Here is a 23,635-nt window from a genome sequence, read left to right as displayed (position 1 = left end):
CCAAGTCATGCAAAACCATAGTGATAAGCTCACTCAAGACAATCAAGACAGTCAAACTCATAATAAAACATAACTCTCTATGGACAGCCTTGTCCATTAAAATATGGGCCACTGAAGTGTCTACATACTCTCTGCAATATTAAAATATGCAGTACAATAAGTTGTGAAATCCCCTCTGATATTTGACTTCATCACAGGCTTAGGAGATAAAGTTTTCTTAATCATGGTATAGCAAATTAACTTTTTAACAATTAACCTTAGACTGAAAAATAAGGGATAACATTCCTGGTTCTGTGTGAATAGGTCATTTGACATTTTATAGTGTTTACAAAACAGGGGACTCTAATCTGGAGAACCAGGTTTGATTCCCTACTTCGCCACATGTACCCTGCTGGGTGATCTTGGGTCAATCACAGTTCTCCCAGAACTCTCACAGTCCATGCAGAAGAAGACAGTGGCAAACCACCTCTGAATGTCTCTTGCCTTTAAAACCCTAAAGGGTCGCTGCAAATCAACTGTGACAGGATGGCATAAACATACACACACACACACACACACACACAAATTACTCCCATTTTGATCATTCTTGGTGTTTTCAGTTCAATTACATGACTAATGTTAAAACTTATCTGCTAGTTTGCTTCAGTCATCCCAGTTTATTGTTTAAAAAGGAGGGGGGCAAGGTTAGTGACTGACAACCTGCTATGTCAACAGCATAACCAAGAAAAGGCATGGACTCTGCACTGAAGTCATCAACTATGATAAACAGACAAATTCCCATAGGGAACAATTTATATTATATTTTAATCAAGTGCATTCGCGCCCCCTGAGAAGAAGTGATATGTAATTAGAGCTCTAATAGATATCAACAATGGTCTGAATTGCTATCAGCATTCATCTGTAACATGTTTCTACAGTTTAATGAATTAGCATACCCTCTCATAGAGACCCCAGGTCAATGATATCATAGAGACTAATGCTTGTCTTCCACGTTATTTCAACTATCTTAAACATGCAAGCAACCCAGAAGGACATTGATCTAAAACTAATCAAGAACCATAACAACATTTTAAAGTATTTGTCATTCTAGATGACAAGCCTAGGTGATTTATTATAAATGACAGAGATTGTAGGTAGCTGCAGGGAGTTGATAGATACTTTGTTTTTAAAGTTTTTTTCCGTTGGTTGTTTTAGTTCTGTTGTGTGTGTTTAGTATCCTGTTATTTTACTGTTGCTTTTTTGGGGGGAAGGCAGACATTAATGGTTTAAATGAAATTAATAAACCAATCATTTCGTCTGAAGCAAGATCCCCCTTCCCCCAAAAGTAATATAATCAGAGATGTTCCTCAACAATAGGACATGGGGGTAGCTGCACTGGGCCACAGGCTGGGCAGAGCCTTGACTGTCTTCTGCCTGCCCCTCCCCAAAGGAGAAGGGGAGAAGAAAAGCAGAGCCCTGTCACTGCACATACCTGCTGTGTGTGGGCCTCCAGCTTCTACCCCCTGCCCACCTCACATAGGGTACTATCCCCTGCCCACCTCACATAGGGCACGGGGCACTCCTTGCTTGGCTGCTGAACGGCACTGTTGGGTTTGTGGCAGTGATTCTGGTCCGCAATCTTGAACTTCTGCCCAGGGTTCCAGAATCACCAATAAAATTTTGTAATGGCACAAAACAAAATAACATAAAACAGTGTACAGGCTTTCAAGTTCTCACGATCTCTTTGTGGCTCATACCAATTCTACTTAGTATCACAATCTATTTAAATATGGCTGGCATTATACACAGGATGCAGAAAACTGATCTTCACATAAAAGCCTGAATGTCTTCCCCTCCCCTTTATTTTTAACATCCAACCTGATGAATGTGCATACTGTTCTGTATTGTTTTAATTGTCATAAAAGGTATTTGCCTCAGTGTTTGGATTATGATCTCAGAAGCTAAGCAGGGTCATCCCTAGTAAGTAACTGGATGAGCAACCACCACCAGGATCATGATGCAGAGGCAGGCAATGGCAAACAACCTCCAAACATCTCTTGCCTTGAAAACACATAAGTCAGCTGTGATCTGATGGCGTGCATGTGCATGCACACACACACACACACAGAATGTAAATGAAATGCAAAAGCCATCATGCATACCGCGATTCTTACTTTTAATTACTATTTTAAAACAAATTTAAATTACTGGAGACACGTATTTAAAAGAAATAAAATATTTCCCCAAAATAATATGGCTCAAGACTGGAGGAGGGTGAATGTTATCCCAATCCTCAAAAAAGGAGGAAGGATTACCCAGGAAACTACAGGCAAGTCTGACCTATGTCCCAGAGAAGTTACTGGAGCAGATTTTAACGGGTCTATCTGTGAGCATCTGAAGGACAACTCAGTGATCCAGACAAACCCACATAGATTTATCCCAAACAGGTCCTGTCAGACGAACTTCATTTCCTTCTTTGATTGAGTAACGAGCTTGCTGGATTGTGAGAATGCTGTTCACATTGGTTACTTTGAGTTCAGTAAAGCTTTTGACATGGTCCTCCATGACATTCTGTTGGGTAAACTGGTGTATTGCAGATTAGACTCTTGGATAGTTAGGTGGATATGGAAATATGCTTCTGGGTAGCAGTGTGTGTTAGGGTTAGGGTTATAACTTGGGGTAGGGTGGATTATAAGGCAGTGTGATGCAGCGGCAAAATGCTTATGCAGTTCTGGGAAGTATCAACAGGGGCATAATATCCAAGGTATCATAGTCCTGCTGTACACTGCATTGCTCAGTACTGTGCACATTTCTGGAGGCCTCACTTCAAAAAGGATGTGGACAGAATGGGCAGGTACATAAGAGAGCGACAAAGTTGATCAGGGGACTGGAAACCAAGCCCTATGAGGAAAGGCTGAGGAACTTTTCAATACTCTTAATAAGAGAAGATTGAGGGGGGACATGATTGTTCTCTTTAAGTATTACAAAGTTTGTCACTTAAAGGAGGACAGGAGCTGTTCCTGTTGACAACAGATAGGACTCATAATTATGGCTATAAATTATAGTCAGTTGGACATTAGGAACATCTTTTTACAGTAAGAGTAGTTCAGCAGTGGAAGTAGCAGCCAAGTGAAGGGGGTAAGCTTCCCCTGCCTGGCAGCCTGTAGCAGTGGCTGGACAAATACTTGTCAGGAATGCTTTAGGCTGATCCTACATTGAGCAGTAAGTGGGACTAGATGGCCTGTATGGCCCCTTCCAACTCTATGATTTCATGATCTGGGACTGGGTTGCCTGGAGGACCACCTAATCTCATATATACCCACTCAAAATAATTAATGGAAGTCCTGCTGTGGGTGCCTCCAGAGACAAAGTTGTTTCTATTTTGTCACCATATCTGTGGAACTCAATCTCAACATGCTCCCCTATTGCCTCGTCTTTTGTGTTTTAACCGGCAGATGAAGATGTTTCTTTTTTTCCATGCTTTTGGAGAGAGATAAAGTGGGACGATTTTTCCTGCATCCTTTGAATTATGACTGCCTTCTATTTTACTTAGTTGTGTCATTTTTAAATGGTTTTTTATTTATTTTATATGGTGGAGTTATTGAATGCTTAAATTATACATTTGATCATGTCTTATGTCTTTCTGTTGAGAAATAGTATAAAAATACCCTAAGTAAATAAATGGATTACAAAGCCAACATAAATTTTCTAGCAGTAATCACAGGAGTTGCTGCATCTTTTTCCTTGTGTAGCATGTTTCACTAAATAATGACCCCCTTCACAACCACAGGCACAAATGAAGAGCCATTGTAGTGGAAAGAGTGTGAAGCAGCCCTAAGTGTGCATATCAAAAACCTTAAGAGTTACTTTCCAGCACTCTCATAAGATGTTGACTGAATTGTGAATATCCTTAAGAATATATTAGTTAATAATAGAACAATTAAGTACCAACTTATTTCTATGTAATATGAAAGGAAAATCAATAAAAGTTTTTTCATAAGAACAACACTTGAGACATAATTATAAGATCAGGAGGAAGTTTCAGCCAAAAGAACCTAGAAACTGATGGGAAGAGCCAAGATTATAGATTTTTGCATTAGACCACTTGATTAGGCTCCAGGAAAAAAATGGGATAGAAGTCAAAGGTGAGGATACACAAATATTGTATTATATTAATTTAAACATAAAATTCTGCCCGGGGGGCAGGGGGAAACATTGTCTTTAAAAAATCTATATCAGTGGTTCTCAACCTGTGGGTCGTGACCCCTTTGGGGGTCGAACGACTCTTTCACAGGGGTCGCCTAAGACTCTCTGCATCAGTGTTCTCCATCTGTAAAATGGATAAATGTTAGAGTTGGGGGTTACCACAACATGAGGAACTGTATTAAAGGGTCACAGCATTAGGAAGGTTGGGAACCACTGATCTATATACTAGGTTTTTGTTTTGTAGGAGTTAAATGTTTGTTTTCCAGTTTGGATTGTGATTTGGGAAGGAACCTGAGCATCTAAAACAGGTGAAATCTTGCAGAGCATACATCCTGTCACTGGGATATAAGAAAGGATTAGAAGAGATGAGCGTCATGCCAAAGAACCCAAATTTATGAAGACTGTCATTTTAGGACCGCTCTCCTGGACATTTCAGGTAATGTTAATGTTTAATTGTAAGACATTTCAACCACACAGCTCTACAGATAAATTTGGAATTAAAAAAGTTAACCCATCAGATATAATCTTGCTATTGTTTGTGTTTGTGTGTTTGTGCGTGGGTGGGTGGGTGGTCAAGTCACAGCTGACTTAGGCCACCCTGTAGGATTTCAAGGCAAAAGACATTCAGAGATGGTTTGCCATTGCCTGCCTTTGCTTGGGCAGAGAAAGTTCTGAGAAAACTGTTAGTGGTCCAAGGTCACCCAGCAGGCTTTATGTGGAGGATTGAGGAATCAAACCTGGTTCTCCAGACTAGAGTTCACCACTCTTAACTACTATACCATGCTGGCCCTATTTCTATTGTTTACCAGTGACCTGAAGAACTTACCCATTCTACTTGATGGGCTGCTATTCCTCTCATCTTTAAAAACATCTTCTCTCACTTTCGGAAGAAACCTCTTCTTCAATATTCCAGGGAAACTATGGCCCTTTCCGCACTGTGGAAAGGGTGCCCCTGCACCGGCAGGAATCCTGCCGGTGGAGGGGTGGGGGCTGTTCACACGGGAGCGTGCAAGTGGCCCCCACAGAGGCCAGCGCGGGAGAGGCGGCTCCACATGGAGCCACCTCTTCCCCGTCCCCCCCACTCACCTCGTCGTCCTGCGTCGCCCTGCTGGACTGCTAAGACCCGCCCACGTTGCCCTTCGACCTCCAGGGGTCAGAGGACAGTGAGGGAGGGTCTCAGCAGTCCGGTAGAGCGATGCAGGACAACGAGGTGAGTGGGAGGGGACGGGGAAAACAGCGTGTTCCCGGCGGTGCCATTCGCACCGCGCCAGCGGGAACACGCTGTTTTCCAAAAACCTCCCTCCAGGAGGGAGATTTGGGGGGGGGGCAGCCTGACACCACTCTGGGGGAGGTGGAGAAGAGCCAGGTTGGTGCTGCTGCGTTTCAGCAGCGCCGCCTGTGCGAACGGCGCATTTTTGCCATCCCTAAGGCATCGTATTTGGGCCTTGCAGAAACGGCCTTGGTTACATTTCTTCAGCTTCTTCCACTTGCTTATCCTCACCAAGAGTCTGGAGGCACCTGTCTTTGTGTTAGTAAAGTGTTGTGGTGTTTTAATGAAAGAAATAATGACTTTGGTCCATTCCGCACAGCTGGAATAAGATGTCCTGAGGGCAGAACGCATATCAACCCAGTGCTTCTCAATGGGTGACCACAGACTTGCCTACCAAACAGCTAAGATGCTCTTATATGTGTATGCATAGCTACAAAGCTATAGAAAATTATATATTGCCAGAATTGGCAGGACCAGCTGAGTACAACCATGTACTTTTTGGACTGAAAGGATCCAGGATTGGAGCCTGCAGAGCAAGTGTCCTGGGCTACCTTCACCAAATGAGGGCAGGGAGAATTCCTTCAGCTGCACGCAAAATGTCAAGTGCAAGCTGAGGGCGAAACTGGCCAGAGAGCAAAACAGGCAGGCAGGAAACAACCTCTTCACCTATGATGCCCTTGCTGTTCGGAAAGCACCCAGAAGCCACCTCTTTTCAAGACATCCCCAAGAAGCCTTATTTTGGGTGGGCAGAGTGAAAAGAGGCAGTCGCTTCTTTTAAAGACATCCCATAAACATCTCTTTTGTGCTGGTGAAATGGACCGATTACAACAACAATATTAATGATAAAGTAATGGGGAGCCAGCAGACCCTAACTCATTTTTCTTAGGGGTTCTGGCCCCTTTTTCATTTAATTCCAACCTTTGATTCATCATTATAGTTTTCTTGTCTGTGTTTAGTTTTACATAATTACAAATCATTCTGTACCGTCTGCATTTCATGGTCCCTTGACACTGCTTTTTCTTCTCAGACCTTCTACATAAAATGGCAGCACAGTGAAGATTTTTTCATTGCATCTGAACAGGTGGGTTCCAGTCCACAACAGCTCATGCTGTAATAAAGTTTTGTTAGCACAGCATAAGAGTCCTGATGCATTTTATACTTTTCGCTCCAACTGTTCAACAGGGCAAGCCCTCTAGAATTATCCCTTCAATGTGAGACTAAATCAAACTGAAGTGAGTTTATGGGTTGGTAAGTGATTTTGTAGTAAATCAATTTAAAAACATAGGCTAAGTCAAAGAACAGAATTATAGCTGTAGATCGTGGTTACAATTTAAATGTAAAATTCATGAATTGCACTGAGTTGCACACATTCCAAAGGGATTCTAGATTTTGTCAATAAAGTACAGAATTTTCTGCACTGTGATCAGAAAATGCAGTTGTTAAAAGAAATTGGGTAGGAGGAAAGAAAATTATATATTAAAAGTAAGTATCTGTCAAAAGAAAAGACAGCTATAATAAAGGATTAGCCATTCACCATCTGAAACTGCAGTTTCAACTGTCAAAGGGATGCCATGAATTGGAGATTCAGCTTCCCCCCCCCCCCCAGGCATTAGTCATTCTAGAAAAACTGCACTAATTGTCAGTTTGGGGGGGGGGGATCCTTTCTACTGGCTTCTCCCTTCTATCTTCCCTTGCTTTATTAGTACATAAAAAAATATAATTTAGCAAAAGTTGTGCAAAAATTGTATTATGCCTGACAAACTGCCCCCCACCGCCCCAATGAACATACAAGATCCTTTGTCATGACATCATATTCTGTATTTTCCTGCCTTAACTGCTGATAGCCAATGACAGAGGATAAATGGACAATGTGCTGATACTATGACACACGATAAATGTGTTAGGTTACAAGGGGAAAGTCAGAACTCATCATAGGTCGGCCATTTTCAGTAGCATTGCCATTCCCTTCCAAATGTGCAGTTCTGCCTTCAGTTTTAACCACCAGATAAAACTGGTCTTAACATGAAATTTTTACTACAAGCTTATGGACAAGATGTGACTTTTACGTGGTATAAAATAATTGTTCATGGCAGGAGTGACAATTTTTCTGAATAAATTAAGGATACAGTTTTGCGATCCTTTATTTAAACATTTAGATCACACCTTTCTTCTCAGTATATTAATATCTGTTACATCTTTCCAGAAAAGATACAAGTTGTTGCTAATTTCTGTACCAAATCATTGTTTTCCCGCTTGACAAAACTCTATACTATGGTCTGATGGCTCTGTTGCTCCCTAGTAGTTGGGGTGTCAGGCATAATACAATTTTTGCACAAGACTAATTTCTCAATACAAGTTCATTTTTTAAAAAAAGATTAGTGAAGTGAGAGTCATATCCAGTCATATCCAGACACAAGCCACATCTAATTTGATTACTTGAAGGGAGATCCTAAAGAAGAGTAACATTCTTCTAAGACCACTAAAGACAGTGAACTTAGAAGTGCTTAAATGAAGGATCGCATGGTTGGTTAAGCTCTTAGACAAGCATTTACCATATAAAGGACACCATTCATTCTTCAGTTCACTAAAACCTATAAATCTAGTTTCACCAGGTGACCTCATAGCTCCACCGACACTTATCTTATTCCATTTCATGTAATTCATTCCTCAATGCCCTGTCCTTATTCAAGACCCATATATACCTGTTCCATCCTTCCAAAATTGTAGATTGAGTTTATTACAGTTTTTTTCAAATAAATGAACACTGAATTTTGAGGATTCCATTCAGTCACACCCACACACTAACACATACTGGTTGATACAGTCTGGCATAAAATAACTGGTAGTGAAAACATGAAAATTAGAAGAGGAAGAAGTGTTTGGATTTATACCGCCACCTTTTTCTCTTCTGTAAGGAGACTCAAGGGCTTTTAAAGACCTTTCCCTTCCTCTCCCCACAAAGTCACCTTGTGAGGTAGGTGAAGCTGAGAGAGTTCCAAAGAACTGTGACTAGCCCAAGGTCACCCAGCAGGCATGTAGGAGTGGGGAAACAAATCTGGTTTACCAGATAAGACTACAGCTCTCATGTGGAGGAGTGGTGGATCAAATCCGGTTCTCCAGATTAGAGTCTACCTGCTCTTAACCACTACACCACATTGGTATAAATTGTGATCTAACCAAGAACAACTGCTGCCCACTGGTAGACAACATTTAATAAGGCTTCTAAGTGAACTGGATTAGACATGCACCACTTCACTGTTTTACCATTCTCACTCATGTTCTTGTAACCCTCACAGAATATACAAACCCTGATGTAGTAAAATTTACTTTTGTGCAAGTAAATGTTGCTGGATCAGGGTCTGTATATTCTATGAATGGTATAATAACATCCAGTTGAAAACATGGTAAACACAACCAATTTAAGCCCCTGTGACTTCAAATATGGCTAACTTTAGTTAGAACTGGGCCATTCTTTTGTTCATTGTTGTCATGGCAGTGGATAGAACAGAGATTGATTCCATACAGAACTGTTGTTACAGCCACAGCATATTATGCAATGTAAAAAATTGCTTTCTGCTACATTTTTCATATTTAATAATGTCACAGAGAATAATGTGCCCATTTTTATTTTAAAATCAATAAACAGAATAACAGGTGAATTAAAAGGAGAATAACTTATTTTCTGAACTAACCATATTTACCAACATGGGTTGGATTTAGTCAGCTTTTCTATGTGGAAAAAGGGATGAGTGGATAATGATTAAGAACTGTGAGTTCTAATCTGGTGAACTGAGTTTGATTCCGCACTCCTCCGCATGTGGAGCGAACTCTAATCTGGTGAACCAGGTTTGTTCCCCCACTCCTCCACAAATGGTGGACTCTTATCTGGCAACTGGATTTGTTTCTCCATTCCTACACATGAAGACTGCTGGGTGACCTAGGGCTTGTCACAGTTTTCTCAGAACTCTCTCAGCCCCACCTCACAAGGTGTCTGTTTTGGGGAAAGGAAAGGAAGGAGTTTGTAAATTGCTTTGAGATTCCTTACAATAAAGTGAGGGTTTCTTTTGCTTCAGGTCATGGGATCTGTATGGACCAGAGCAACGTGGGATAGTAAACTGTAGTAAAGAACAGAATTTAGGGTGCGTGAACTAAAAAACTGCCTGTATCCAACCCATTGACTTGGATTCTATAACCCATGAATAGCAGGTCATAGAACAAATGTCTCCCATCTTACTTCTCCATTCTATGCCTCACTCCAAATTTGTCCTTGTAGATTGAGGATGAAATATGATCGATTGGGATAAAGTATGTTAGGTTGCCATTTGAGGGATGATCAGGTGAAATCACCACTGTTTCTTCTTCTGCAAATGAGAAACAGCTCACACAAGATTAGGAGTGCCAAATCCCCCTTTGTTCTTCAGCCTCCCAAACAGCATCCCACTAAATTCTTCAAGGTTCTCCAATTCTCACAAGCCATTTTTCAGGAAGTGCCTGAGGCAGAAGAGGGAAGGGGGAGAGATCTATGCTGCGAAGTCCTTTCACTAACAGTTCACAGAATCCAAGCCATTCAAATTTAATGTGAGATTATCATTGATGCTTGTCCTCTGCATCTGTTGGACACTACATGATAAAAGCATTTCATACCTATGTATTTTATAATCTGCAAAATATTATAGAGAAAGAAAGGCAAATTGGAAGGTACAATTTTAGAAAAAAAACTATCTCTGGTACTCAGAATATGTATCGAGGGTGCTACCTTTATGCAAGAAACAGGGATGTCTAGACATGAACTCATAAAGAGCAAAAAATTCAATGAAGCCCCAAGGGCATCAGCAAAACATCAAGCGCAAGGTGCAAAAAAAAGCCTTTCATGAACCTTCTGACAATTATGCCACATGCAAATTATTTTTTGTCGAGCCATTCCTTCTCAGATGCTGACTGATTGCTTTCTTTAGACTTCTGCACTTTCTTTAGTTTAAATGCAAGGGTAATCCCAAAGGCTCTTTCCTTGATTTCCCCCTTTTCCACTACACTGCATGTTTAGTATAGTTTCAGCCCATGGGATGGAACCTTAGGTGGGTCACAGAACCCACCTGCTGGATTATGATTGCCAACAGAATTACATTTTTTTGCTCCTAGAATGGATTCATAAAAAGCTACAGTCCTATGCTTCCTGCCTCGTTTTACACGCTTATGTAGAGAAACAACAGGATAGGACAAGGTCACTTACAGACAAGTTCACACACACAAACATGTACCGTTCACGCCAAAAAAAATTTTTTTTTTGCTGTCTCTCGTTCCCCAGTCTAATCACCCTCTCCCCCTGCTAGTCCTCCAATGTCCTCCAAGTGTCCTTAAGTTTGCATTGGGAAGCTTCCCACCCTACCAGCAGGGTCCCACTTCTGATTTCCTTCTGTAATATCGCTGATGTCCCATAACATGATTGAAGTCAGTAAGTCCTGTGCTGCCACCTGAGCATTATAGGTGAGTCCTAGGTCTGCATAGGCCACTGATCCACACCAAAACTACACATAACCTTTTTAGTATGCTTCAAGGCACCAATCAAAACCAGCCAATCCTCACAGACCAATTCAGACCTTGAAATATTTTTAACCCCCTTAAAAGTCTGCTGGGCCAAATCTGATGGTACTTTTAAAGCAATCCGGTTAGTTCATGAGAAATCATTGCTATGGTGAATAGTAAAGTGAGTGACTTGTGCCAATCACAAAATCAGATAAATCAGGCCACCCACAGACAAAGCAGAAATGTCAATATACTTTCTGCACTTTCCAGAATGCTGAAAATCATGACTGTAAATTAGCCTCAAGAAAAAGGAGAGACAACAAGGGAGAGTCTGGATATGCTCCATAAAGGCATAAAATGTTGGAATATTGAGAATCAACTCAAAGGAAAAGGATGAACAGAAAAGAACCTAAGAACGTACAGAATCCTGGATGGAATTTTTTTTTGGGGGGAGGGGGATGATAGATTTCCAAGTTGCTCACCTAGTTCACCATTTCTCATGGGCTTCAGCTTTTTCCAACCAATTCCAAAGTTAAAAGTTACACAATATTGGGAAAGAGGGATCCTTCTCTGTTTTCACATAGGATGTATCCATACGTTAAAGGTACAGTTCACACAGACCTGTCTATCCGTTTCACTAGCAGTACAAGCCATTCTTGGCTAAATTCATGCCTACCCTTAATATTAAAAAGTTCACAGTGAAGTAGGCTGCACACAAACACTTCCAATAGTAGTAAACTGCTTTTGCTCTAATTGTGGCAGTATTTTTCCTTATTCAAAAGAAATACTGCTGGCTGCTGCAGGCTGCACCTGAAAAAGACTCTGGTTAGTCATGTTTTAGAGAAAAACGGTTGTAAATGAATCAGTTTTAATTGTCTACAATTTGGTACAAAAATAGCAAACATTCCATTGATAATAAAATGCCTCACAAAGAACAACAGTTCTGTAACATGTCACAAAGGTGGAAGATTCCAGGAGTTGTATCCTATGAATTTGTTCGGCTATTGGTAATGCTGTCCCCTGACATGAGAGGCCTTCCCACCCTTGGAAGGCCCTCTCACATCAAAGGAAGGCACTTTTCATTGGAGGAAGGTGCTGCCATTAGTGGAACAAATCCATAGGATTCAATTTCTAGCAGATTGAAAAGTATATCTTTATCCATTAGTCCAGAAACCAGCTGTCATACGTAACACCTTGACAAGTCTAATTACAGCAGCATTAAGGATGCATGCCTAAATCTTATATAGAAACCTATGCTGTATTTACAGTACTGTAGAGAGATTAGCTGCCTATAGTTGTGTGCATTTAAGACCTGTTAACTTCAGATGGGGCTTAATCATGCAGAACTCTTGGCTGCATAACAACCATAGGCAGTAAAAAGAGACACTATGGCACGCAATCTGAAAATCAAGCAATAGTTTTATTTATTTTCTAAAGTCTATATATAGAAGTGTTGTTCCGTCACACTGATCACACGACTATTATTCAAAAGTATTGCAAATGCCTCTCTTCCCATCTGCTTTGAGAACCAAATTCTCTTAATTCTCTGCTATGACCTTAGATGCTCATATGTGTAAATTCATAGTCAACTCCACTTGAATATGAAGACCTAGCCAGAGAGCTTCCTTTGCAATGCACAATTTTCCATTGCCATAAATATGATTGTTGGGAAAATGGAATACAGTTGATGATGAGAGAATAAAATGGTATTAAATTTCATATATAATGTATTTTCATTTTCACTACTACTGCTGCTACTGCAATATATAAATCACTATAATGGTTTTCAGCCTTTCCACTTGCAGGGAAACCTCTCTGCTTGTTCAGATGAGGAACAAGTATAGAAAAATCAGCATGCTAATGTGATATCTGGGGCATCATTAGTATGTATATGTGAGGGATCATGGCTCTGTTAGAACATCTGCGTGGCATGAGAAGGCCCCAAGTTGAATTCTCTGCATCTCCAGTGAAAAGGATTAGGAAGCAGGTGAAGAGAAAGACCTCTGTATGAGACCCTGAAGAGAAACTCTGGTCTGAATTATCAGTACGGACCTTACTAGACCTGCTTCATGTCAGGTAGCTTCACCTGTCCATGTGATTGCTGAGGCAACCTGAACTCACTGTTGCTTTGCTTCAACCAAGAGTGCATGAGACTGGACTTATTCAACATTTGTTTGGTAATAACAGTGGCACAACGTCTTTCAGGGACTCTTGTTCACTGCTGCAGATCTTCTCATGGAGAAAAGTTTGGGAGATCTCTGGGCACCCTGGACCATAATTGGAAAACCACTGGGTTAGATCCCACCTGCTTTTCTGGTAGTGAAAAAGGGAGGATGGGCCATCTCTGACAAAACTAAAAGGTAATGCTGGGGATCGTGGGACCGCCATAGACAGAAAGCCACATAAAACAAGGGCTATTTTAGGGAATAGGGTAAGACTAAGCAAAAAACAAACACAACTGGCTTAATTCAACTAACTGAACCCCCCCCCCCCCCGCCCCGAAATCTGAGCACTTATCAATGCAATCCTAAACAGAGTCTCACCCTTCTAAGCCCATTGCTACAGTGGATGTTTCTGAATGTATCTGCATAGGATTACACTGTCATACTGCATGACTAGCAATACTCTTTACACAACCCACTGCATTGTCACTGGATGTTATAAAATGTTAATAAAAAATGCATATAGCCAGTGGCCATGGTGGTTAAAATATGTAAAGGTTTCAGGCAAAACAAAAACCTCATTGCAAACAGCAGGATGCTAAATAAATAAAATTATAATGCATGAAATCCATAATGTGCACTGCAGAAAGTAATTATTGAAGAACACATGCTTCGCTAGGACACATTATATATGAATATAACGTTGGAAAGTGCATGTAGATAAATATACCAGCTCAATATTGATATGAAAACTTAACTTGACAATTTGCTTAGATAAGAAAAAAGGTTGTAAATAATTCACTTCTCTAGTTGCCTGTGGTGTGGACTATATGTGCCTCCAGGTAATCCATCAGGAAAGCTTCACAAAAGTCCTTTGTTTACCTCAGACCACAAATGTTTTTACGTAATAAACTAGATTGTACCAGTAAAAATGGGGCAATGCACATGGGGCTGCATTATGGGTACACTGCTAAAGAGGTGACAAGAAGAATCCATTCTTGAGGCAAGGGGAGTTCCAGGGTGTCCCATCCCTCCAAAGTCATCCATCCCTTCTCACAATACTAGAACCAGGGGGCATACATTGAAAATACTGGGGGGAAGAATTAGGACTAATAAAAGGAAACACTCCTTCACTCAACGTGTGATCAGTGTTTGGAATATCCTGCCACAGGAGGTGGTGATGGCCACTAACCTGGATAGCTTTAAAAGGGGCTTGGACAGATTTATGGAGGAGAAGTCAATCTATGGCTTCCAATCTTGATCCTCCTTGATCTGAGGTTGCAAATACCTTATTAGACCAGGTGCTCAGAAGCAACAGCCGCAGAAGGCCATTGCTTTCACATCCTGCATGTGAGCTCCCAAAGGCACCTGGTGGGCCACTGCGAGTAGCAGAGAGCTGGACTAGATGGACTCTGGTCTGATCCAGCTGGCTTGTTCTTATGTTCTTAAAGTCTCAGGTTTTTATCAGGAAAAATTCTTACATGCCACAATGTTTGTAAAATTAACTGCTTATAAACTTATGCTCACCCTTTTCCAGTTACTCCACTATAACCTAACTTTGAAAAGAATCATGGGCTGGCATTCACATATGAATTAATTAACAAATGGAAAGAAAGTGGTACTTCAGGCTAGGCATGGCACAGTAAGTATCCGAGTTGGACCTGGAGCAACTGATTTGAAATAGCTGCGCCATGGAAGCGTATCAAATGACCTTGGGCCCATCACAATCTCCAAGTCTAATCTAATTCACAAGGCTGTTGTTGTGAAGATAAAGTGGAGAAGAGAGTGGCAATGTGATAAATCACCTTGGGGCCCACTTATGGAGGAAAGCAGGATATAAATAAAAATAATAAAACCTCTCTTGAAAATAATTTTACATCCAAGTGGGAACATATTTTCTCAGCAGTAAAGCCAACTGATATCAGTAGATCTAGCTTAGAAATTAGTGTACTTTGGGATTACATCCTTAGTATTTCTAAACATATTTACTGTGAGAATTGATGACAATGTGTTATATGCATCAATAAGTGATAAATATCTTTGCCTTTGTTGTTTTAAGTAAGAGAGATTTGGTAATGTTCATTTTATGAGTTTGCCTGAATTTGGTGAAAAGCTTAAATAAAAACAATACAATTGCAAAGGACCCTTCAGCTGAACACACCTTAACTACAGATATAATTTCGGTTTGAGATTTTCATCCTAGTGCCACCCAGCATCGTTGCAGGATCATCCCTACCTGCAGAAAGCTCAATATATTCTTTGGTTCAAGCTCCATTAACACCACTAAGTTCAATTTAATCTGGTTTGTCTGCTTCATTCAAACCTTTCTCAGAACAACTTCCTGATTCTACTAGGCCAATTACATTTCTCTCAGAGCCCATCAACTTGAACAACTAGTCTACAATGATAATTTAGTGATACCAGAGGAAATTTACTAGCAGCAATAACCAAAAAAAATTCCTATTAGTAAATCTTAAAATTTTAAAATATGAAGAATTACACGGTCTGAAAATTGTACCTCAGCATATTTATATAATACCACACACAAGGCATATTCAAAGACAAAATTCTACAATACTTTTGTTTTTTATGCAGTATGCACTATTCTTTTGCAAAAACATATTTTGAGGGAAGAATTTACAAAAAGAAAAAGAAAAGGCTGGTCGATTCCATTCCAGTTGATTGTATGAAGATGACAGCAACAATTGTGTTTACATTCAGTCATGAACTAAATCAACTAGACTTACTAACTGCTGGAGATATTCTTTCCTTATCTGAAAACAGAAGTGTTAAGGATAATAATTCTTGTAAAAGAAAAAAAGAACTCTACAGTTCTTATAATATAAATGACATAACATAAATGACAATATTGTAAATATGAGGTCCAAAAAAGAAAGAAAAAACTGAATATTCTCTTGTAGAAACAACCAGTTATATGATTTAGTTACCTCTTATAGTTTACTCAAACTATACATGTGTATCTTTTTCAGGTAATGAAACGATAACATAGGAACATTTTCCAAATGGAGTATTGCATTTATTGGATTCCACCCTTTTTATGGAAGCTCCTTACTCTTTAAATAATTAGTTGAAAGCTATCTTTTTTCATATACCAACCTTATATTTCAACAAGGTATAAGAAGATCACTAATCTAAATAATTTGCTAATAATCTGTATAATTTTTCCTCTACACAACTGCAAGAATTATATATTGTGCAGCCTCTAAGCATATTTAGCTTTCTTTGCAGACATGTCAAAGAACTGACAAAAAGGACGATATTAGCACTTCTTTGTGATATGTCCATATTTGCAATAACGTAATCCACTGGCAGGAGGATTACTCAATTAAAAATTCCTTGTCATTTTCATTAGGAATGCTAACCCAACAGGCCCTTCCGAAGGAAATTACATATAAATTAAGCAGCCACCGTATTTCACAGAAAAAATAACACAAGGAATTATTTTAAAACAACAAATCAGAAATTATCTTTTGACATTACACTGAAAATAAAAACAACCAAGTTCCAAAGGCCATAAAGTATCTTGAATGTATATAAGGCTAAGGAATCAGGATAACTAATGGAGTCATTAATATTGCCTTGCTGAGGCTGCTGTTGGCCAGTCACAGCGTTTAGCAGCCATAAACATCATTGTGCCTTCTGCACTTCCAAAAAGAAAGGGGGGAAAAAGATTAATAGTCTGTGGCAACCAATATCATTAGTGCCATTATTAGACTCACAAGTTGATGTTGTCAGGTAATTTGTTTAACTATTGCACTGCTTCATTTTTAAAAGAGGTATCTCCATACCTTGGATATTCAGTTCAATAGATCCTAAAGCTATCTTTTTTCACAAGTCATTGCTAACTTTACAGGTGTCATGTTAAGTTACACCCAAGAAAGAAGCCCACAGCTTTCTTGGCCAAAACAATCATGTTGTATTGCCCCTGAATGTTTGTTAATGAAAGGACCTTGTAAGCATGAAAGGTGGAACAAATTAAACCTTTTGGAAGAGAAAGGGTGGAACACAGGTTTTGGAGAGCTTCTAGTTACTGTTAAAGCAGAGAAGATGATAACTCTGGCACACCAAACAAAAATTCAAAATATCACCAAATGAAGGATATTCTCAGAGGCAAAAGATGGAACAGCATTCCTATGAAACTGATTTTATGGTCTGTTTTGCTTTGATCAAATCCACCTGGAGCAGAAGAGAACCACCATTTTTTCTCCATGAGTATACATTACACTATGCGTACCGGGGGAGGGGGGGGGTTAACAGAAATGTAAACACACAAATGCACAGTACATCTGGTATATTAACTTGTTCAAATACAGTAAAGAATCAATAGATTGTTATTACATAAACTGCCTTGCCTTGGTAAGGATAACACTATTGATGGTCATAAAGAGCTGCCTGAAGAGACAAACTGAAGACAGCACATTCAGCTTGACTGTCCAGATAGAGAAAGAAACAGGGTGCAATTTGTGATAAGTCTGAAGAGGGAGTGTTAAGGAAAGCATAGAGGGGGTTTCCAATGGGTAGATGAGAAGAAAGGAAGATAACTATTACAAGTCAACATAAAATGCAAGAGTCTTTGTGAGGAAAAGAAAGGGGAATGGGGTTTCCCCACATTCATACCCCTGGGATTCTCCACCTCTACAGATGTAAATTCTTAAAGGTACAGAACACTGATTTTATGTTACTATATTATGTTACATGATCTATTTTTTAAAAATCCTGAAACAACAAACTGGATTGCAAAAGATGAAGCTCACTGATGATGAAGTTATAGCTGTCTTCAAAACACACTATGTGTATTTATAATTTCACCATTCTTTCATAGGAAAGTGTTTCAATGTACGTCTTCATTAAACCTTGCAAGGAAGTTGACAAATTTTTCTCAATTTGTCCTGTGGCGATAATTTCTGGGCTCCTTTCTTGTGAATGCAACTTCCCTCCATTTAAATTATGGACACTAGCAAAAATTATTCCCTTTTGCTTAATGCACTTTGGTAAATTATCTTCCGCATTTCATAAATTTCTCTGTACTGTGATTCAGTGGCTTTCAATGGCAACTGATTACTGCAAATAAGAACAGAGTCTCTACAAGCTGTATTGATATTGGAGTTTCTGAGAATTATTTTTTTTAAGGGTAATATTCAAAAAGATAAGAAATAGTGAATGACAAAGAGCATGTCAAGGGATTCACAGAGCACTGTAACAGCATATATTTATTTCTAGGGTTGCTCTTGGCTATTAGCATGTACAACCCTGTGCCCTACAAAGTGGAGATTAAAAGATCAAAATCTACGGATTCTTCATTTCAGAGAATTGGATGGGAGAGAAGGAAGACTCTAGTTAGCAGATTTGAAGGGCAACAGATTTCATTGTACTCACAGACCACTCCCAGTCCACATAGTTCAATTCAAGTATTTGTAGGAACACTGATTAACAGTGCCATCCTAAAATGAATTACAATCTTCTAAATTCATTGGTTTCAATAATAGGGAACTCTGTTTCAGACTGCACTGTAAGACACTTTGGTCTCAATGAAAATAAAGTTGCAAAAATGGTGCCAGGTATACAGTAACACACCCAGAACTGATTAATCTGGAATAGCCTTTCTGCTAACAAATCAGGGAATTAGAAAGGAATTTCCGTTTTAATAGTAACTATCTACTGGAATGGAAGAAGGAGGACTTTGACCATTTTCCCAACCACCCACTAACAGCCTGCAATTGTAAATGCGGCTGCCAGTGTACAGGGAAAAAAAGATTAAGGAGTAACTCCTTGCCCTGTTACCTTATCCATGTGCATATAAGAATTATGAATCAATTTTTAAAATGTCTGTCACTGCAATCAGCCCAGTGAGTAGTCTTGGACAATGTGTCTCCCTTCTGTAAAATAGGCATAAAGCATGGACTTACAGGGAGATTTTGAACACTGACCCTACCTATGCAATTTCATTTAGCGCGATTAGTTCCGTTCCCTCCCCCATACATCATACAACAGTAACAAAAAGAGGCAGTTACAACAGTGGGGTTTCTCCTACCAGGTCAGCACATATTTATGATCAGGGGGAAAAAAAGAAGTAAGAACAGACCATGCTGACAAAGACCATAGATTCATCTAGACTTGCTTCTAGCCATGGCCAGTCTGATGCCATAGGGAAGCTAACACTCTGGATCCTTAGACAAGAGCCTTTACTTGCTGTTTGAAAACAGAAGTCCTATTTGAGTATAACGGCTGGTAGACCTCCCCATAAATCTGTCCAATCCCCCTTTAAAGCCAGTGGCAGTCACATCTGGTGGCACATCTGGTCACAGCTGCATCAGCGATTTTAGTGATTTGGGGGTGAGCAGATATTTCAGATAAGTTTTAGCTGTCCCAGTCCCTCGTCTGTACAATGGGCACCACAATGACCTACCAGTCTCAGCAAGTACAGGATCTCGCCTATTGCAAGCTTCTCATTTTTAAAAAAGTGGCTTTAGATTTTTAAATTACTGGCCAAGTTTGCTGGTCAGGCACCCCCCAGGCACACACACACAAACACACCTTGGCGCCGCAACCTTCTCTTCTTGAGGCCAAAGATGCGGACTTTGGAGAAGATATCCACCAGGTTGCCATTGCACAGCCCGCGGTTCTTGCTGGGGCTGTTGCGCCTCCTGCTGGCCGACGGCCGGTCCCAGTGTTGCTCGCGCGCCTGGCGCTTCTGCCGGATCAACCCGCTGGCGATGGCCGCAGCCATGGCCGGCTCTGTCGGGCGCTCCGGCCAGGCGCCAGAGGAGACGAGCGCGGGGCGGCGCTCAGCCTAGGCGGGGACCCATGGCCCCAAAGTCACCGCATGGAGCCTCCCTGGGCTCGGGGCCGAGCGCGCAGCGGCAACAAGCAGCCCCCCCCCCCCCGCCCGCCGGCCGCGGCTTCCTCCGCGCCTTCTCCGCCTGCCTGCCCGGCTCATGCCATGGCTGCCACCGTCGCTCCAGCCGCCACGTCCTCCTCGTCTGGACTGCCGCCGAGCGGCTCGGAAAGGCGCATCTGGAGAGCGCGCGCTCCGGCTCCGGAGAGGGAGCCTTAATCCCGGCCCTCCGGTCCCACCCTAGCCGACACCCCCCTTCGCACACACGCGCACCCCACCCTCCCGACGACCGAGGGAAGGGATTTGTCCTTGGGGTGGGCTTGGGGAGGGGGAGGGAGGAGAGCCCCAATAATAATCATCATCATCCAAGGGGAAGGGGAGGAGGCGGCAAAGGGAGAGGGGGGCTGGGGAGGGGGAGAGAAAGCGCCCGGCAATTTGCCGGAGGAAATTGCCTGTCACCGAGCCAGGGAGAGGGAGCCACGCGCTGCCGCCCCTCGGCTTCCAGTGGGGCTTTTGTGCCTGGGGCGGGCTGGCGGGTGGGGTGCGGGTGTGTGTATGTGTATGTGTGTGGAGAGAAAGCCGTGGGGGGGACGGAAACTGTGCAGGAAAGCTCGGGCAGGGCCGTGTGTGCGCGGCAGAGGGCAAAGGATGCGAGAGTGAAGGCAAGGCTGTGTCAGAAAGTGCGAGACGGTGGATGCGCGCCTGTCTGTGTGAGAGAGAGTGAAGTTGCCACCTGAAGGTGTTTCGCTGCCCTAGAAAGTCTCAGTGGGGGGGGGGAGGGGGGGAGGACTAGGAGCGCAGCCTTTCTCGACTGCCAGGAAAGTCGCAGACGGGTGTTTTCTTTATTATGTGGGCGCTCCCCTCCTCGCCATGTTCCCGCCACAAGCTTCCTCGCCCCACCCGAGGAGACTCAGGGGCGGTGGAAGGATCCCTCCGAGTTCACCTTCTGGGCGGAGAAGAGCGACCCGCGTAGAGCAGAGAGCCGGGGTCCAGCAGCAGCAGCCGCCTCGGAGCTTTCCTGAGTCACCGCTCACTTCTTGGGATTAAAATGGAGAGACTTTCTGGAGGCACGCAGACCTGGGTTCGGTCTCTCCCCCGCCGCCCCCACCACACATACACACACTGCCATGAACCTTCCTGGGGGACTTAGTTTGGGACCAGTTCCTCTCTTTCTCAGGCTAACCTACCTCACTGGATTGTTGTGAAGATAAAATGGACGTATGTGTGTGTGTGTGAAGTGCCCTCGCTTCCGACTCATGGCGATTAACGACCAACGAAAGGTGGGGATAAAAATGGTCGAGAGAGAGAGAGAGAGAGAGAGAGAGAGAGAGAGAGAGCCCGCGTCACAGCCGAGTAACCTTTCGGGGAATGAGGCGGCAATGGAAGTGCCAGAAGAAGACGCGGCTTCTTCGGTGCTTGGAGAGGCACCCAAACGCTCCAGTTGGCCTGGTGCCACGTTGGCTCGCCGGTGTCAACAGGCAGATCAATGGGGGACGGAGGAAAGCAGCCTCCCAGCCCAAGCGCCGCCGCTCCAGCTCGCCCTCCCCCGCCTTCACTCTGAATTGGACACGCGCGGCTCCTTCGGATGAATGAGAGAATCCCCGAGCCAGGAGGGCGAGCGGCGAAAGGAAGCGGGGAGGGAGAGCCTTTCGGTTCCCAAAGCTTTCCGCGGTCGCAGTTGGGCGGTTTTCAGGGGCTTCCCAGGTCTACCCAGGAGACCACCCAGGGCTCTCGCCTTCTCGCCAGGCTTGCCTGCATCGTTCTGGAAGAGGAAACGAGGCGGGATGAGGGTGGAGAGATCAGGCAGAGTCCCCTGGAGAAAGGCAGAACGATTCCAGACGATACCTTTTTTTTTTTTTGAAAGGTGTGTTGTAAAAATGATCGTCTTGACAGCTAAATTGGAGATGGAACTGGAGCAACAACAAAAAAAACCTCGAGCTGACACACACACTTCCGATTGGAGACACAACAGACACAGGTGCAGACGCAACAAAGCCCCAGGCACTCAAGGAGAGAAATTTAAAAAAAGATACAGTAGTTGGGAGAGGAACAGGACTGAGTCCAGGCTATTCAAAACCAAACAAAGAGTAACGCATCTACACAGGTTTGCAAGTTCAACTGTAGCAGTGGGGGAAGAGTCCAAGTCATTGTTTTTTTGGAGTGGTGATGGCAGGAAGGGTGCTCACATTACCCTGTCTGACTGGAGTTTGGTTTTTAGCTGGTAATTCTTGAGCTGGGGGGTTGCAAGAGTTCTGTGATTAATTTGTCTGCCATGCCTTCAAGTGGTAATTATTATTAGTGCACACTCTAGATGCACTCAGCCTGTTTACTACAGAGAAAAGATGGTGGCTCATACAGGACAAAAGCTGCTACCCATTCAGCACTGAATATGTGCCACAGGGTTCTTTTTTTGTCACTAGCACACACACACACACCAAATAAGTCTTATTTGGACTTGCTATCCAGGCTGATCCTAGGATTCCCAATCAACCATGCAAACTCATTAAAAAAAACTCCTTTAAGCTTCAAATGCAAAAATGCCCACTGAAATATTTACAGCTCAAGCTCAATGTATCCAGATTGTGAGAGTTTCTTCAATGCATTTGAAAAATAGTGGAACAGACAAGCACTTACACTGCTTTATGAAGTTAAAGTACATCCACTGGATTTTTAAAAAATATGAACTTCAACATCTTCCATTGTTTAGCTGGCTCTTTTGTGGTTCTAAAAATAGCAATTAGTATCCTCCCAAGTTCTTTAATTCATGAAGGATAACATTTACATGGAAGATGTTTTAGTTTCCACTCCATTCTCTATTTTTTTTAAAAAAAATAGACTGAGATGGGAAGCACATTTCCAGCTAGACCTGGCAAATATATTTATAATGTGATTTTGAAGTGACCCTAAATATCTTCAGGGGCAAGTGTTTATTCTGGGTTTTCTCACAGGACAAGGGATTCTTCACAATCTGCTACAATTCAAAATATGATTTACTGCTATTAAACAGCAGCTATCTAATTGGTATCTTATTTATTCATTCATTTTTATAATTATACCCTAAGCCTAAAATCGTACATAAAATGTTACTAATTCAAAGGCCTCCTTCAATCCATACCAGAATGCATTCCTTATCAATGCTTAATGTTTTCTGCATGGATAGACTTTATTTAAGAAGTGGCTTTTGATGAACAACCTTGTTCTACAGGAAAATTATTTTTATTCTGCTGTGTGAAATCCGTTCTCTGTCCAGGACCATGGACAGTACAAAACAAGATCTAAAACAGCCACCCATAGCATGAGATGCCAAAATGAAATGAAAAACTCTACAAAGGAAGAATTCTGGTTTTTTTCAAGAAAGGGGAGCTAAAGGTAGTAGAACCAATGCTATTCAAAAGAAAATAAAAATACTGTCAATGATTTTATACATGTGTCCCATTTTTTTTAAAAAAAAACCCAACTCTGTAGACCTTTGAATAATTTGTTACCAGTTCATCTATTAAAGTAATTATGAATAACTTCGGGAACTGAGCTGTGGTGATTGAGGATGAGATAACTACTGAAAAGTATTTTGTCCACCAAAAACTTTCAATTTGCACACCTTATTTTAACAAGTATGGATGAAGCTGAATTTACAGTGCA

The 23,635-nt window shown here is 41.7% G+C and overlaps 1 protein-coding gene across 5 annotated transcripts in view; it reads right to left on the bottom strand.

Moving 5' to 3' along the window:
* The window catches only part of FGF14 (fibroblast growth factor 14), a 349,911-nt gene that overhangs the window by 103,824 nt on the left and 222,452 nt on the right, over positions 1-23,635 (bottom strand). The window contains exon 1 of one of the 5 annotated variants that reach the window (XM_048494849.1): positions 21,355-21,373. The exons of 2 other annotated variants lie outside the window; for them this stretch is intronic. Coding sequence is in view for 1 of the 3 variants with exons in the window: in XM_048494845.1 (XP_048350802.1) it covers positions 19,696-19,888 (193 nt within the window). In the remaining 2 variants the exon portion in view is untranslated. Of the gene's footprint in view, positions 1-19,695; positions 20,513-20,939; positions 21,022-21,354; positions 21,374-23,635 lie in introns of those variants that run through there. 2 more of the 5 variants (XM_048494847.1, XM_048494845.1) reach the window with 2 other exon arrangements.

Source organism: Sphaerodactylus townsendi, linkage group LG04 (assembly GCF_021028975.2).
Source record: "Sphaerodactylus townsendi isolate TG3544 linkage group LG04, MPM_Stown_v2.3, whole genome shotgun sequence".
Taxonomy (NCBI): Eukaryota; Metazoa; Chordata; class Lepidosauria; order Squamata; family Sphaerodactylidae; genus Sphaerodactylus; species Sphaerodactylus townsendi.
This window is presented reverse-complemented; position numbering and strand designations above follow the sequence as displayed.